General features: G+C 39.5%; 1 protein-coding gene across 4 annotated transcripts in view; it reads left to right on the top strand.

The window, feature by feature from the left end:
- The window catches only part of AP1S3 (adaptor related protein complex 1 subunit sigma 3), a 67017-nt gene extending 54420 nt beyond the window's left edge, over positions 1-12597 (top strand). For 3 of the 4 annotated variants that reach the window (XM_027965241.3, XM_042244310.2, XM_060410403.1), the window contains 2 exons: positions 4244-4381; positions 10551-12597. In XM_027965241.3, the coding sequence (XP_027821042.1) occupies positions 4244-4381; positions 10551-10586 (174 nt within the window). In that variant the 3' untranslated portion in view covers positions 10587-12597. Of the gene's footprint in view, positions 1-4243; positions 4382-4574; positions 6620-10550 lie in introns of those variants that run through there. The other variant, XM_060410402.1, reaches the window with a different exon arrangement.
- Positions 12598-18739: the final 6142 nt, after the last annotated feature.

The following is an 18739-nucleotide window of genomic DNA, read 5'->3' as shown; positions in this document are numbered from 1 at the left end:
TATCTACATTGTTTAAAATTGCAATTTTTATGTATCCTTCTAGATGTATACAGTTTTTTAAGTAAAAAAAATGGGATTGCATTATGCATATTATTCTGCAACTTTCTGTTGTTCTTCTTACTAGCCTGTCTTAGAAACTATTTCCATGCCTATCCATGGAAATCTACTTTACTCTTTCCAACTTAAACATATAATTTCCTTGGTATATAATACAATACCAAGTAGGGGTAGACCATACTTTATTTAAGCAATTCCATTATGGCTGTACTTTGAATTGTTTTCAATTGTTATTACAAATGATGCTACCGTTATCCTTGTTGTTAATACATATTATTGTGCGTTAGTTTAGGTATAGCCTAGGAATAAATTCTTTTATTGGGTCAAAGGATTTGTACATTTTAAATTAATGGATACTACAGTTTGAGCCTTCAAAATGGCTTGTAAAGTTTACAAATTCCACCAACAGTGAGTCTGAGTTTATTTATCCATATACTTAACAGCAATGGGTATTCTCTCTTCATAATAGTCAGATGGTCATTAATTCAGTTTGCATTTTTCTGGTAACTAGTGAGGCTATATATGTCATTGGATGTGTATTGGCCTTTTCCATTTCTTGCCTTGTCTATTGATTGCTTCTTGACTGCCTTTTTTTTTGATTTTGTTATGCTGTGGTATTTATTTTAGGGATCTTCAAGAATTCTTTCTCTATCTTGGGCTTTCCTTGTGGCTCAGCTGGTAAAGAATCTGCCTACAAGGTGGGAAACCTGGGTTTGATCCCTGGGTTGGGAAGATCCCCTGGAGAAGGGAAAGGCTACCCACTCCAGTATTCTGGTCTGGAGAATTCCGTGGACTGTATAGTCCATGGGGTCGCAAAGAGTCGGACACGACTGAGCAACTTTCACTTCACTTTCGGTATCTTGGATAGTATACTTCCCTTTCTATTACATATGTTGCAGATATTATCCCCAGTCCAGTGCTCTACTTTTAACCTATACTCTGATCTTTCCACATTTTTGCCTGAGAAACTTGGTTCCATTGTCATTCAGATTCCTGGAGTGAAAGTGTCTAGAAATAAAAGAATGGGTTTATAAGCTGAAAACATGTACTTTTGTAATGCCATCTTTTTTCTGATGGTTGTTCTCAAGAGGAAACCATAATGGTCTGGGGAAATCCTAGGTTATAGTATTATGTCTCAGTGAACAGATTCTCATTTTAAACTATACGTATATGCATATATGTATGTTTGTGTATATGTGTTGAAAGACGGAGAGAGGGAAAGAGACAAAGAGTCAGACCCTGTAGGGAGAGGGAACTTAGATTTGTGTGTTACACACATGCAGCTGTTGGTTTCTTTTTCCTTTTTCTTCTGTTGGGCCACACCATGTGGCATGTGGGATTGTCCCCGACCAAAGATGGAACCTGGCCCCTGCACTGGGAACATGGAGTCTTAACCACTGGACCAGAAAAGTGCCACACTTTGTGAATTGATGATGTTTTCTAATGAATGAAGAGACCGTAATGCTTGCAGATTAGTTAGGTTAGTTTATCTGAGTTGGCCATATATTATAGTGATTTTGTACTCATCTGTGCTAATGCTTCTAGGTTCAGTTGGAGAGTCTGCAAGTTTATTGACCTAAAGCATAAATATATAGAGCAATTTGTTAAAATATTGACATCCATTTTATGTAAAGTCATGAAAATCAGAGGACTGTAGATCTGGTAAGCCATTAGTCCCCAGCAGCATAAAAGCAAGGCCTGTATGGTGGCTGATTCATTCATGCATGCTGCAGACATTTATTGCATCCTACTATGCGCCAGGTTCCAGAGACACAAGGATGACTAAGGCAAGATCTATGCCTGAGCTCACAGGACAAGGCGAAGTGACTGATAAGTAAGCGTATACTCAGTCACACAAGATGTAAGAGAGAACATATAGGAAGTGATGCAAAATCTCAAAGGGAGAAATGAGGATTTGGGGGAATCATTTTGCTCATAACTTTTGAATTTGTCCTTGGAAAATGAGCCTGATTTTGTCAGCAGAATAAAGGAAAAGACATTTAGAGAATGTTCCAGGAATTCCTGGAATGTGCGAAGAGCAAAGGCAGGAAAGGACGGGGTGAGTTTGTAGAATGCGTAGCTGTAGCATGGGGCGGGTGCCAGCACAGGAAGCCAGCGAGCAAGCCCCAGGCTGGGCTGGAGAGATTCCTATACACCATGCTGAGCAATTCAGACTGTCCTGGACAGAAGCCCTCACACAGGAAAGGAGCCAGATGAGCATGTCAGCGAGACACTAGTGGTCGTTGGCCTCTTGTGGGCACAGACACTACCGAGAAGGTCACTCCTTCTAGGATGTGCTCTATTGTGTCCTAAGCATGAGATGTTGCAGGTGTGAGCAACAGCAGTGAAAATAGGCAAGAATGGAAGGGTAATGGGCTTATGTACGAGATGGAATCCATAGGAGCTGGTGATCAAATTGAGAGGGATGAGATCAAGGGAGGGAGAAAAGGGAGAGAGAGGAGGAATGGAATAAACGTAGAATAAATGAGACTGAGCTTCTAGATAGAGGTTGCAGCTACTAAGCAAAGTAGGGACTAAAGGGAAAGGAATATGCTTGACTTCAGTTTGGGATTCAAAGACTTGGATGGAGGAATATGGAGGGAGAGATGTCTGGTTAGTGGGTGAAGGTACTGGATGAGCACTGCTGAGAGAGATCAGGCCCAGGCATCTCAGTTTGCTAAGTCACCTGCATGCAAGACCCAGCTGCAGAGAGTCAGTGAGATCGTCCAGGAGAATGTATGTGTTGCAAAGAGGCTCTCTTGAGAAGCATCAGTCTTTAAGAGGAAAGCGGGTCCCTAGGATGTGAGCATCCTGCTGCAGAGATTTTTTTTGCTTTGTCTGTTGGTGTGTCTCAAGCATTTTATAAATACTTTTTAAATGAATGCAAGGTTCAGGGAGAGATAAACCATCCAAGGAGCCTGGAAAGAATCCTCAGAGATGGAGGAGGAAAGCAGGCATTGAGTCATATTGCCAGCATCAGGCAGCCATCAAGAGGAGATTTTCAAGCAGGGGATTGGCGAAGTGTATCAAGTGCTGTTGAGCAGTGAAGGTGAGAGAGGCCTGAAAGCTTTCAGTGAGCAGACATTCTGGAGGGTACGGAAAGGGAGAGTTGAGGACTATGTGGGAAGGGAAACGGTAGGGATGGGGCCTTGCTGGCTGGCTGGTGGAAGCATTAGAAGTGAGCCTTATTTGGATTATGGGTCTTGCTACTTGCTGCTGCTGCTGCTAAGTCGCTTCAGTCGTATCTGACTCTGTGCGACCCCATAGACAGCAACCCACCAGGCTCCCCCGTCCCTGGGATTCTCCAGGCAAGAACACTGGAGTGGATTGCCATGTCCTTCTCCAATACATGAAAGTGAAAAGTGAAAGTGAAGTTGCTCAGTCATGTCCAACTCTTTATGACCCCATGGACTGCAGCCCACCAGGCTCCTCTGTCCATGGGATTTTCCACGCAAGAGTACTGGAGTGGGGTGCCATTGCCTTCTCCTGCTACTTGCTACAAGTAACCAAATCTATCAGCCTCTGCACTGGTCTGTGACAGTGGCAGTGGTTCTCCACGTGTGGTCCCCACACCAGGGTCATTAGCCTCACTTGGGAACCCATTAGACGTTCAGCCTCTCAGGCTTTAACCTACTGAATAGGAAACTCCAGAGGTGGGGCCCAGTAGTGTGTGTTGCAGTGAGTGTTCTGGGTGATTGGGTCATACTCTGAAGTTTGAGAACCACCTTTTTGAGACATAGTTTTGAGAAAAATTAGCACAATTGAGCTAATTTGCCTCTGAAGAATGAGCTTCTGAGAGTTCTAAAGCCAGGAGCCAAATTTATAGACCAGTGATCAGGAGCAACGAAGCTGCCTTGTGCCTGAAGTCAGCGAGGACTCAGCTTTTATCTGTGCTGATGGAAGGATGAACTGGGCAGCTCCCCACCTCTACTGAGCCTCAAATTTCTTGTTGTGACATTAAACAGTATTATCTGTGGACATACTCTGCTTTAATAGAATGTGGTTTTACTTTTTTTTCAGGGCTCAGATTCCCCTAGTTCTGCTTTTCTGGCCTTAAAAATACCATCTGATGTTTTTATCTTTGGTGTGCCACAGGGGTGTCACTGTTGCAAAGCTTGAATCCCTGGCACGTGTTTCCCCTGATACTGCGGCAAGTTTATCAACACATTTGCTTTTGTCTTACCAGGTCTGTGAGCTAGATATTATCTTTAATTTTGAAAAGGCTTATTTTATCCTGGATGAGTTTATCATCGGTGGAGAAATTCAGGAAACATCCAAGAAATCTGCTGTCAAAGCCATTGAGGATTCTGATATGTTACAGGAGGTCAGTACACATTTTCTCATGCCCTGGGAAAAGATGGTGGTGGTGGTGATGTATTAGCTGACACTTACTGTTTACTTTGTGCTGGGTATAGTTTCTAAGTAAGTTACATGTATTAACTTATTTAATTATCACTGCAACTCTAAGAGGTAGATTGTTACCCACTTTTTTTTTTTTTTTTTTTGCTCTACCACAGCTTGTGGGATCTTAGTTCCCTGACCAGGCATCAAAATGTATGTACTCAGCAGTGAGAGCACAGAGTTCTAACTGCTGGACCACCAGGAAATTCTTTAGCCTCATTTTAAAGATGAATAAACTGAGACACAGAGAAGTTTAATGACTGTTCAGTTTCACAGAGCTAGTAATCATGGAATAGAGATTTGAACCCAGGCACTTGGGCTCCAGAGTCTTTGCTTTTCATGTTTGACCTCATCAGTGACGATCCCTCCCTCTCATAAAGGTATAAAATACTTGGTGCTGTTCTTTTCAAGAATAATTTTATGGGGGTATAAAAAGATTTGCATTAAAATATCCGCCTTATGAATAGAATAACATCATTATTCTATTTGCCAAGGTTACTAGAGCTTTATTACTGAAAGTGGCATTTATCATTTTAATTAAAATTTCCTACCTTCCTGGAGAGGCTGTGTGTGTGTTCCTATTTGCATAAATAAATTGGGAATTCTGTAGCTTGCTGTCAAGGAATAAATGGGCCCTGAAGCATCCATTTGGTCATGCTCCTGACTCTGTGATAGTTATATAAAATACTATGGGGCTTTTCTTATAGATCCAGTCTGGATTTACATCATCCCTAATAAGGGAACTTACCTACATTAGCCCACAGTCACTATGAGAAAGAGCGCTTCATCCACTGACCTTTGCCCTCCCAAATGAGATGATCTGCCTAACCCCTGACCCAGCACATCTTTGAGGGCCTGGGTTCCATGCCTGCTCTGCCACCTCTAGGTTCTTCTTTTCACAGCATCTTTGAGTCTTTCTGTCTTTCTGTTTCCATGACAGCAGGTCACAACATCTCAGAGCATTACGAAGTATCTTTTAAAAATTGGCAGTAAAGCCATTCTTGCTGCTGTTTGGAAATAAGAGCTTGCTTGAGTTAGTGAAACAACATTAGGAATGACTTCCAAGTAACGGTTTTGGCACATCTTTGAGCTGATGACTTGCTCCTGCCCATCCAGGGAACCAGTCCTCAGGTGAATGGGTACTGAGAAAGGTACAGGGTACCCCTGAGCCTCTGTGCTTGCCTATTAGGAAGCTGCTGCATTTATCTCTAGATGTGTTATCACCTCAAAAAATGCATTTAAACTTTCTGATGTTCATTTGGCTTTCCCCAAATGCCACAGGAAGGGAATTTTACAAGGTACTTGAGAAATCACTGGTTTGGAAATTCCACAGAACAACCTTTCTTAAAATATGCCAGGGAGTTATTTATAATTCTATCCTCAAGGCTCTTACTGTGGAATCACCTTATAGGAGAAACAGGCATTTAACAGGGTCTTTGGAACTTCAGTAATTAAAGCCGCTTGAATTAGGGCCAAGACACCCCTAGGTTATTTTGTTTTCCCTCCTTAGGAAATAGAGTTTTAAAGGGCTTGCAGGTTGTATGGTGCTTCTTGTTCCAGTTAAATCTGGGAAGCAGGGAATGTCTGCTATTTCAAGAGAGAAACCCTTCACAATGAAACATTGATTGGTCTTTCATATCCCTGGTTATTGAGTGGAAGGTCTTGATAGGTAGGTCTCAGGGGGCCCCCCATTTAGCCAGCTTGTCCCCATAGTGAGCAGGCAGTATCACAACTGTCCTCTTAAATGTCCCCATAGTGAGCAGGCAGTATCACGACTGTCCTCTAAAACTCTCAATGAATTAGCAACACCTGCCAAATAGAAACAGAGTCACCAGTGTTCTCTTGGGATCTGGTACTTCAGCTAAGTCCATGAACATTTGAGGAGCTGCTTGAAAAATTGACTTTGTATGTATGGTTTGCTTTGTGTATCTGGTCAGAGCTGCTGAGCATGAATAGACACATGTAATATAATTGGGTAAAGAGAAAAAATTATTGCTTTATTTTTTCCCTGTCTTTTGGACCTAAGCATGATTTGTACTTGCTGATGTTTAACAGAGGCCTTTATAATATTCCTTTTACTTTTAGTACAACTGAACATCTCAAAGTAGGCCCTGGACTTTTCCCTGACCCCTACCCAATAAAAGTTTTTTTAGAATAAAAAGACTGTCTCTATGTTTTTAGTGAGAAAATGCGTAGTCTTAAAGCTCTAAATTCTCGAAGCTTATTCTGAGTGTACTGGGGCTAAGTGAAGTCGCTCAGTCGTGTCAGACTCTCTGCGACCCCATGGACTGTAGCCTGCCAGGCTCCTCTGTCCATGGGATTTTCCAGGCAATGGTACTGGAGTGGATTGCCATTTCCTTCTCCTAGACATTGAAAATATGGAATGAAAGAAGAGTTTAACTGGTTGGGATGACTTTAGGAGGTACCTTATTTTGAAGGTACCTGTGGACACTGGTACAAAATGATTAGAAGAAAAAGGACACTCTGAAAGGACGAAGATGATATTGTTGTTCAGTCACTAAGTTGTATCTGACTTTGCAACCTTATGGACTATAGCATGCCAGGCACCTCTGTCTTCCACTCTCTGCCAGAGTTTGTTCAAATTCATATTGATTGAGTCAGTGATGCTATCAGACCATTTCATCCTCTGCCACTCGCTTCTTCTTTTGCCTTCAGTCTCTCCCAGCATCAGGGTCTTTTCCAATGAGTTGGCTGTTTGCATCGGGTGGCCAAACTGTTGGAGCTTCAGTTTCAGCATCAGTCCTTCAGTGAGTATTCAGGGTTCATTTCCTTTAGGATTGACTGGTGTGATCTCCTTGCTATTCAAGGTACTCTCAAAAGTCTTCTCCAGCACCACAATTTGAAAGTGTCGATTATTTGGTGCTCAGCCTTCTTTATGGTTCATCTCTCACCTCCGTACATGACTAATGGAAAAACCACAGATTTGACTATACGGACCTTTGTCAGCAAAGTGATGCCTCTGCTTTTTAATACACTGATCCTCAAATACAGAGGTTGGTGCTCTTGGGATTACCAGTGGGAGTGACAAACATGTTCTGAGCACAGAATTAGAAAACAAATAAAGAAGGGAGTGTCAAATGGTACCTCATTAGGTCAAGCAATGAGATACCATGTATGTGTAGGTTGGGATTCATGAGAACTGACTAGGTATAACCCAACACTGTCTCTCTGAAAAGCACAAACATATTAGGCAGCTAAACCAAACCATAATACAATAAAATGTAGCATTCCTGGTGCTGAATGCCCAAGATGCACTGCTGTGCTGGGTAGATAGCTGGAGTCCCATGATGCCCTAGTCCTTGTGAAAGGTCAGGGCAGAGCTCTTTAAGCTTGTGGGGCCTAAAAGTCTATTCCAACTTTTAAAGGGACAAGCTCCAGAAAATACCAACCACATATGTCATTGGCTCGTGTAACTTGAGTAGCAGCCAAGCTCGAGTTCTGAAAGGGCAGCCAGTCTTTAGCAGATTGATTCCCTCAGTGGTGTGAATCAGTGCCAGTAACAAGAGACCAATGAATTGTGAGGCCAGTGAAGTGACAACTCCAAGGCCTTTCCTGGGCCAGGCCCTTTCCAAGGCTGCAAGCTCCTGTGGTCAAATTTGCAAAGGTAAGGTATCTCAGCTGCAGTGACTTTGTGGCCATCTAATGAATATATAAGCTATTATAGAAGTGTGTCAGGCATTTAATTGATGAAACCCATATGCTATTCTGGATTTTGTGACTTTTAAAAATTTTTTAGAAAATTTATAATCTACTCTCACTTTTCCTCATTCTAATTAAACTTTATACCCAACTCTGTATTCATAATTTTGTATACTTTTTAATTTTTATTTATTTTTAATATTTAGTATTTAATGAATTAATTTATTTTAATTGGAGGACAATTACTTTGCATATTGTGGTGGTTTTCGCAATACATCGACGTAAATCAGCCACAGGCGCGCATGTGTGCCCCATCCTGAACCCCCCTTCCATGTCCCTCCCCACCCCATCCCTCTGGGTTGTCCCAGGGGCTTTGAGTGCCCTGCTTCATGCATCAAACTTGCACTGGTTATCTGTTTTACATATGGTAATATACATGTTTTAATGCTAATCTCTCAAATCATCTCACCCTCACCTTCTCCCACAGAGCCCAAAAGTCTGTTCTTTACATCTGTGTCTCTCCTAATATTTATTTTTATTTGTTTGTTTATCTTCCTGTGTTAGTTGCGGCATGTGGGATTTAGTTACTTGACCAGGGATTGAGTCCAGGCCCCCTACCTTGGGAGCACAGACTCTTAGCCACTGGACCACCAAAGTGCCTGTATACCTAGTTAAATGGTATAAACTCTAGGTACTGAGAGACAGTCATGGGCTCCTGGCCAATGTGATAGTCCGTTTAAAGACGTGGACAATATCTTGGACTTCCTTTTGGTCTAGTGGTTAAGACTACATGCTCCCAATGCATGGGGCATGAGTTCGATCCCTGGTTGGGGATCTAAGACCCCCCAAGTCACACAAGGCGTAGGCCTCCTCACCCCCCAAAAAAGATATGGGCAATAGCTATAAGAGGAGATACAGGGCAGAGGTCTTAAGGTGTGGGTTTGCTCATCCAGGAGGTGTAAGAGCTTGTAAGAAAGTGTCGATGATGATGCATGAGTATTTTCAGCAGAGGAGGACTGGAATTCTAAATAGAGCTGGTGGAAACAAGAAACCTGATTTCTAACCCTAGTATCCTCTGCACAATCTTGCTTAGCCGTGGTCTGGTCTGTTCGGCCCTTGCTGGTGGATGTCTTCACTGGCAGGTGCATGTGAATCACGTCCCCTGGAGTTCAAGCTGAAGAACAGGTTGAACATTACTGATTGTACATTATTTACACAGAAGCAGAAGGGGTATTACCTAAAGCTGGCCCCTTGAGTTCTCTGACTGATTCAACTCAAAGGCCACTGTGTTGTATAAGTATATATTTATAACAGGAACAGAGTGGAAGAGGAAGCCCATCCATCATGCATAATAAAGGGTTTGCAACATCAATGTAATTTTTAACTCTGCCTGTAACTGTCAATCCATTTAAACATTTTTTTTTTTTTAAGTACTGGGAAAGAATTATGGTCTTGTGGCATGTTAGCAAACTTGGTAAGTGATGAGGAGGATGAAGAAACATAATTTGTATACTTTGGAGGAAAGCCTTTTCAAAATACATGGAAGAAATTTAAAGTATTATGGTCTGTTTATCCTTATGTCTTGGCAATAAAATATTCTGTATCTGTAATGATACATATGGCTTCCCTAGTGGCTCAGCAGTAAAGAATCTTCCTGCAATGCAGGAGATGCAGCAGGAGCCGTGGGTTCAATCCCTTGGTCAGAAAGATCCCCTGGAGAAAGAAATGGCAACCCACTCCAGTATTCTTGCCTGGGAAATCTCATGGACAGAGGAGCCTGGCTGGCTACAGTCCATGGGCTCACAAAGCCTCAGATATGACTTAGCAACTAAACAACAATGATATGTATGTCATACAAATACCTTTCAGATTTCTCTAATACCTGTTCCTGGAAGTGGTCCTCATGGTCATTTTAGCAGGTACATTTTTCTGAAGTCAATAGTGATAGCTTGGCAGCTGTTGCTTAAGCATTTCTCTTATCAGGCATTGATTTTACAGTCAAACTTAGCTTTTCATCTGTTGAAAGTTATTTAATTCCAGCCATAAGGATGTGTATATAAATTACACTCAAACTTTGAACCACCTTTCTTGATTAGAATGCAAATATTTATGACCATATACACTTTCCAAAACTTTTTGGAAATTACCTGGCCATCCAGTGGTAAGACTCTGCGCTTTCACTGCTGTGGACTTGGGTTCAGTTCCTGGTAATGGAAGTAAGATCCTACAAAATGTGAGGCATGGCCAAAAAACAAAAAACAACAAAAAAAAAAAAAACACCACCAAAAAACCCCCACAGACAAACAAACAAAAGCTTCTTTTCACCAGTGGCATAATAAATGAGTAGAAGAATGAAGAAATTTTCAAAATTTTCAGTCTCTTGAAGGATGTGGTTTAAGGGGAAATCATTTTAATCTATTGTTCTCTTTCAGACAATGGAAGAATACATGAACAAGCCTACCTTTTAACCATACATCTACTTGAAAACTACAAGTGCTACGTGTTATGAACCTGTAAATAAGCAGTGCCTTGAATTTAGTTAGATGACAGGGCTTCTGGCACCATGCCAAAAATAGCTTAAAAGGGATTTTTTTTTCACTAGCAAAAATTAAAGTTGTTTGATATATTTATCATTATTCATATCTGTATTATACTGTATATGACTGCTTGGATGTTAAAAAAACTGCTTCATAGTTCAATAGACCGAATGTTTGCAGTGTTTTAACTCCATGTCATATTTTTGAGCGAATTTAAATAAATTTATTGCGGTGTGTTTTGTTGCATTTGATCCCCTTCTGACAGGATGGAAACTGTATTATAATCCATGATTTTGAGTGTAAAGTATATCTTGTAATACTTTTTCTAAATGTTTAGCTTTTTAAATTGTGTAGTGATTCACATGTTAATAGTTCAGAGTTCATACATGATGTTAGACACTTTTAATACACGTAATGCTGTCATTTCAATCCAGATACAGAGTATCTCATTTTGATGTCCTGAAGTCATTAATTTTTCAGGGCTGGAATTAAGGAAAACAACCAAAGATAGTATAGGACTTAAGTGCTTTTATTATTGTTATTTTAAATTTTATTTTATTTTTAGTTGGGAGATAATGACTGGACTTATATGTTTTGATGCCTTAGAAGCTGCTATCTAGGCAAGGTTTTAATTTTACCTTTTAATTGAATATGAGGGGCATTCCAATAAGGTTGTGTTTTCTACAAGCTCTGTGTATTTATTAAGATTTTGATACATCTGAAAATAGTGTCTATAACGTCCCTTATCATAAATAGTGTAATAAAGATTAATAACAGCAGCAATAATAGTTATTAATACTGCTATTTTAATTATCTTTTATGTTACAAGTACCCTTAGTTGCTTGAGATATTTTTGTTTCCAATATGTTTTCATGTATATCTAATATATTTGAAGACTTACTGTTTATTAGGGTTGCTTGGAACATTGAATATTATTGTTGCCTGAATAGTATGTGCCTTTCTCCTTTTTCTTTCCTCATCTCCCGAAGGAAATATTTGCTGCTGCCTATTATTATTGTGACTATGTCGCACTCATGCTTCCTGAAATGAAAGTTCTATATAACCAGGTAGTAAAAGTGATCAGACCCTCCAGGGAGAACTAACTTCTACTGTTCTGTCTTGGTGCCCTGTTTTGATGTCTTACCTGTGCATTTTCAGCGTGTATTTGAGGTCAAATATCATGTTGCAGTGGTTAGGGATCCTTTATTGTTCTTCCTAAGAGAACAGTGTGCTTGCTGTTGGAGAATCCAACATGAGAGAAAAATGTCCTCTTTAACTGATCTTGCCAGACATACTTAGGGAAAAATGGCTGGAGAAGTGTAGAAGAACATGAGTAAAAATTGAGCAACTTCAAAATAGAACCATCATAAAAAAGAAATAACTCAGATTAGTCTATGAAGTAATTATGAGACTTTTAATATCTAATATTTCCTCAGCTTAATCGTGTATTTACAAGTAGGGCATCAGATTGAAGGTTGTCATTTTTATCACTTTGTTTACTGTAGATCTTTAATTTTTTGCTTTAGCTTTTTTTTTTTTTTAATACGGCAGAGCTCTTTAAGAATTATTTTATTAAGGTAAACTTTATGTAATTATCTAAGTGTTTCTGGTTCTTTTGAAGTTCATGACTTTTGGATGAAGGTATTGATTGAACCTCACTCAAATGTAACACATATACTGGAGAATTCTATATTAGACACTGTCTGACTGTAGATGGGACTCCTCAAACTTCATGTCTGCAGCACACACAGAAAATGAACATAACGATATGGCACTCTGGGATAAATCCGAGGGATCCTGGGTACGTCTTACATGGACCTTGGTGAAAATAATCATGTTTTCTTTGTATCATTTAATGTAATAAAACTGCTAAGGGAAAGGAAAGATAATAAATATTAAACTTGTATAAAACTGGCAAATAAAATTTTTTTAAGTTTTTTAATGAGGAATTTGAGTGTGTTTTTATGAATATATATATATTTTTAATCAGATTTTATGTCTGAAATTGCTATTCATAATTTCTAGTGAAGTCCTTATAACCTCTTCATTTTCTATGTAATTACCACCAAGGAGAAACTTCATAAGCAGGTGACAGCGAATGAGAGAAGAGAATTCATTGTTTTGCACCCATTGGCTTTTTTGTCACGATTCACCTACATTTTGATAATTTGATCTTTTCATGTGTGGTAAATCATTCTTTAAACTACTAGCTCCTTTTCTTTTATTAACAAATGTAAAGTTGACATTTCTTATGACCAGTCAAGTGAATTTTTAATTCAAACTTTTCCCATATCAAGTCTCCTAAAATAATAAAAAGCTTTTCCCTCAAACATACATACATGTTGTTCTTCTACATCTAATAATTCATCTTTAGGATTTGTATTACAATATCCATGAAACATCACTCATGAACTCTGTTTAGCTTTACTTTTTTGTTTTAATTAATCAATAAACTTTATTGGTAAAAGTTTTAATTTCTTTTCCACATGGTCCCTGCAATTTTACATTAAGTTCATTAGATCCTCTGGAATGTAAGTAAGCAAGCCAATTATTTGCAACGGGAGGGTCAATAAATTTTTTTCAATCCTTATTTTAACTCTTGAGAAATCCTGACCTTCAACAATGTTCTGTGGTATTCAACGGTGATAATCTATTTTGTCACATACAGCTAAAACTGGAAAGAACTGTAATAACCAGGGCCGAATTAGATTCACTTTTTGATAGTACTACTTGATAATGGAATTCAAGCCAGCTATTTAATATGGAATTCAGATGTACTTTTACTTTTGATCAGTCCTTTGTGAATAAACTCACATATTGACTGAATCCAACTGAGTAAATCTTGCATCTGTGTAGTCAGTGCATAACTTACATTGTGTTTCCATCATAACTTACTTGTTTCAAAGTGTTAATTTACTATTACTTTTTCACTTCCACTTTGATTTGCTACTTTACAGAATAAATAATGTAAGATTATCTCTTAGAGCTTAATAGCACAGTTCCTAATAACAGTAGATTAATATGAGGTGATATGTTTATGATGTAACTATCTTCTAGATTAGACAAAGTTGTTTTCATGTCTTTGGCATGTCCTCTGTAACCAACAGTATTATTCAAAAGTGGTCATTTTTCCTCATTGCTTTGGAGAATATTGAGTGTTTTCATGGAGGTTGTCTGCAATTCTGTGAGTTAGTGTGGGCTTTTGCAGTTGTTAGCATGACCTTAAACCTAGCTTTATGAGCTACACCTGAGATCGTTAATTTTGGAAAGAACTGTGCTTCTTATTTTATTCTTGAGCATATTTAAACTGTGAATCTTGTATATAGTGGATGTTTAGTAGAAAGATGCCAGCATGTTTACTTGATAATAATTTGCAGTAAAGAAGACATTTAAGCTGAAGAAGAAGAACTATGGGAGCTCTCAGTTGCAAGTGTAAGATAATTCTCATATTGCTTTATTAGTGATTTAAACTCTTTTATGAAGTTTTCTGGAGGGAGAGAAATCTGTTGAATTTATGGAGCCTCCAGTTTTAAAAAGCATTTTTACTCTCTTGTGGAAAAATATCTGTGAAATTTGAGACTATATAAATGTGAAGGAAAATAATGGACTTATAAGAGGTTTCAGTTCAGTTCAGTTCAGTTCAGTCACTCAGTCATGTCCGACTCTTTGCCACCCCATGAATCGCAGCACACCAGGCCTCCCTGTCCATCACCAACTCCCGGAGTTTACCCAGACTCGCGTCCATCGAGTCCGTGATGCCATCCAGCCATCTCATCCTCAGTCGTCCCCTTCTCCTCCTGCCCCAAATCCCTCCCAGCATCAAAGTCTTTTCCAGTGAGTCAACTCTTTGCATGAGGTGGCCAAAGTACTGGAGTTTCAGCTTTAGTATCATTCCTTCCAAAGAAATCCCAGGGTTGATCTCCTTCAGAATGGACTGGTTGGATCTCCTTGCATTCCAAGGGACTCTCAAGAGTCTTCTCCAACACCACAGTTCAAAAGCATCAATTCTTCAGCGCTCAGCCTTCTTCACAGTCCAACTCTCACATCCATACATGACCACTGGAAAAACCATAGCCTTGACTAGACGGACCTTAGTTGGCAAAGTAATGTCTCTGCTTTTGAATATGCTGTCTAGGTTGGTCATAACTTTTCTTCCAAGGAGTAAGCGTCTTTTAATTTCATGGCTGCAGTCACCATCTGCAGTGATTTTGGAGCCCAAAAAAAGAAAGTCTGACACTGTTTCCACTGTTTCCCCATCTATTTCCCATGAGGTGATGGGACCAGATGCCATGATCTTTGTTTTCTGAATGTTGAGCTTTAAACCATCTTTTTCACTCTCCTCTTTCACTTTCATCAAGAGGCTTTTTAGCTCCTCTTCACTTTCTGTCATAAGGGTGGTGTCATCTGCATATCTGAGGTTATTGATATTTCTCCCGGCAATCTTGATTCCAGCTTGTGTTTCTTCCAGTCCAGCGTTTCTCATGATGTACTCTGCATAGAAGTTAAATAAGCAGGGTGACAATATACAGCCTTGACGTACTCCTTTTCCTATTTGGAACCAGTCTGTTGTTCCATGTCCAGTTCTAACTGTTGCTTCCTGGCCTGCATACAGATTTCTCAAGAGGCAGGTTAGGTGGTCTGGTATTCCCATCTCTTTCAGAATTTTCCACAGTTTCTTGTGATGCACACAGTCAAAGGCTTTGGCATAGTCAATAAAGCAGAAATAGACGTTTTTCTGGAACTCTCGTGCTTTTTCCATGATCCAGCAAGAGGTTTATGATCAAAAATTAAGTTTAAAAAATAATTTTGGCTATTATGCTTTTAAGAATGACACAAGAATAAATTTTGGGGAGGGAGGTGGGAGGGGTTCAGGATGGGGAACATGTGTACACCTGTGGCAGATTCATGTTGATGTATGGCAAAACCAATACAATATTGTAAAGTAATTAGCCTCCAATTAAAATAAATAAATTTAAATTAAAAAATTATAAAAATGTAATTTTGAAAATGAGTGCAGTCAATATTGGAAGCAGTAAAATGTTAATTTCCATTTAATAAACTAAAAATGTCTTGAAGTATAAATATTACTTTCACTTATGTGTGTATGTGTATTAGTTGCTCAGTTGTGTCCAACTCTTTGTGACCCTACGGATTGTAGCTCTCCAGGCTTCTCTGTCCATGGAATTCTCCAGGCAAAAATACTGGAGTGGGTTGCCATTCCCTTCTCCAGGGGGTCTTCGTGACCCAGGGATTGAACCCAGGTCTCCCACATTGTGGGCAAATTCTTTATCATCTGAACCACCAAGGAAGCCTTATGTAGGATAAAATAATTTTGGAGAATCTATACATGATGATTATATTTTCATGGTTTTAAAAATAAGCAGTTTTATTTATTGAATTGTATTTTTAATGATCTTTTACTGAGTCAGTTTAGCTAATTATAATATTAAAAGCTAAAAGTGAAACAATGGATATGCAAGTGAATAAACAAAGGCACATAAGAAAAATAAAATCGGTTATGTTCTACTTAAAATATCTTATATGATGATAATGGTAAAGACAATGCGTACATACTTCCTCTATTAGTTGAATACTTCATTAAAAATGTAAGAGCAGACAGCAAATTAAGTTGCAAGAAAATTTAAATTTTTACCTACACGCAAAGAAGCTCAAGAATGACAAATCATAAACTAAAGATCAGACTCATTTAGGGAGAGTTACCTGTGCTTATATTTTATTTATACCCTCTCTGCTCTCTGTGCTTTCTGTATTCAAAATCTTACAAGCATAATTACTGAATTTTTGAGGCAACCATCCAAATGCTATTCAAATATAAGTTAAACTCTTGTGAACTTTTGAACTGATGGAAATAATTGCTTATTCTTTCTAAAACTTCTGTACATGATTTTCATCTATCAGTCTCTCCGGGCACACAGGTGGGCCATCGCTCACTGCTTAAGGATGTTCTGAGCCATAAGACTAAGTGTCTTGATTATGTTTAGAGCATCAAAATGGACTAGGAACTAGGAGCTTTCATACCCATTCTGAATGTACCACTGACAAGGTTCATGAACTTGCTCTTTGAAATGGATGGAATGTCAGAATTAGATGGGATCGTTTAACTGAGCTAGTAGTCTAAACCATTCACTATGCAGAAGAGGAAAGAATTATCATTACATTGACATTTATGCTTTGATCAGGTCCCAGTGCTAGTCATTTGCTTAATTAAACCTTGTCTTGATCAAAGATCTTAAATTTCATGAAAGTATTTGATGAGTTTGTTTCCTGATATGAAATAAAAGCCTAATGACATTCAAGCATGTTTTTCACCCTTTTAAATGATACAAGTGAAGTATATTGAGTGCACTTTAGATAAAGGGTGCCATTATGGGAGCAGGAAGAAGGGCAACTCTTGGAATACAGATAAAGAGTGAATCACCAAGGTTGTGTTGTTGAATTTTGGAGTTGGAATATCTTATGTGTTTTAGGGGAAAGAGGAGAACAGAAGTGCAATACATTTTGTGGCTAATGTGAATAAAAGAGATTAATAATCTAGAAAAATCACTGAATTATGTGACATTTCCTGCTTTCAGTTAAAGTTTGTCATTTCAATCTTTTTTTATAGCTAACTATGAAATAAAAGGAGAAAGCAATGGCCCCCCACTCCAGTACTCTTGCCTGGAAAATCCCATGGGCAGAGGAGCCTGGTAGGCTGCAGTCCATGGGCTCGCTAAGAGTCAGACATGACTGAGCGACTTCACCTTCACTTTTCACTTCCATGCACTGGAGAAGGAAATGGCAACCCACTCCAGTGTTCTTGCCTGGAGAATCCCAGGGACGGGGGAGCCTGGTGGGCTGCCATCTATGGGGTTGCACAGAGTCGGACACGACTGAAGCAACTTAGCAGCAGCAGCATGAAATAAAACCTTCCATTTGGTTCTGAGTCAAGGACCAGTGCTGGATGAAATCAAAACACTGCTTGGAAAATATGGTAGAGACGAGATGTTCATTTACCAAGTCATTTTGTGTTTCCTCCTGGGCTTACTGCTAGACTTCACTTCCCACCCTTCCTGAAGTTTGATTTATCCATAATGGAATCATGACCAGTGGCATGTGGGTCCAAGTAACATATGCCCACGTGCAGGTCTGGCTATTGAAACACTCCCACGTGTAACTCCATTCTCTCATCCTTCCCGGTTTATAGCCGAAGCAAAATACGCCAGAATCCAGAGAAGGCAAAGCCATGAGGTGGAAGGAACCTAAGAAAGTTTTGTTGGGAAAGCCAACCACGCAGGAACAGTCACACTGGACTGTTACGTGTGATGGAAATAAACGTCTCTGATGTTAAGTCCCTGAACTCTTAGGCTTGTTTATTATAGCAGTGAGCCTACCCTGATACATGAAACAATTGTGGGCTACCATCAGCAGGGTCAGGATTTGTATAATCAAGGTTACCTTCAGAGAGTGGAAAAGTATAGCACCTTTTAGAGTTACACACACAATTAATTATGTAGAAGAAGTAATGAGATAATAAATCTGATCGGGAGAGTAGTCTGCTAAGAAGTAGAAACATAGCATTACCATCCACTCAACATGTCAGCTTTGCAAGTTGGGGGCCACAGGCTACCCTGAGCCTGCATACAAATTTTGTTTGGCCCTCACTGTATAGTGGAATCAATTGTGTGATTTCGTACAAAAATTAGATTTCCCTTTTGTTTGCTTTGCTTTGCTTGGAAAGTTGTAAGAACTGGCCACGCAGGGAGGGCCTGCATGTCTGCATTCAGGAATCAGCAGAAGGCGGGGGCAGTGCCCTGCAGACTTCGGCAGCTCCCACTGTTATAACCGCCTACCCTCACTGATGGCACATGGGCTTGCCGCCCTGTACTAAACGTTTACCCTGCTTCAGTGGTTACTGATGCAACTTCTCACTCTGACTTTTAAGACCTTCCATGATCTGACTTCCAAGCCACGCATCCCACCCTTCCACAGGTTGATGTGTTACTCTTCTTGGCTGTTGCTTGTTCTGCTTTTTCCTTTTACTGGAAATGTTATTTACTCCATCTCCCTATGTTGGAGCTCTATTC

This window comes from Ovis aries, chromosome 2, assembly GCF_016772045.2.
Source record: "Ovis aries strain OAR_USU_Benz2616 breed Rambouillet chromosome 2, ARS-UI_Ramb_v3.0, whole genome shotgun sequence".
In the NCBI taxonomy this organism is placed as follows: domain Eukaryota; kingdom Metazoa; phylum Chordata; class Mammalia; order Artiodactyla; family Bovidae; genus Ovis; species Ovis aries.
This window is presented reverse-complemented; position numbering and strand designations above follow the sequence as displayed.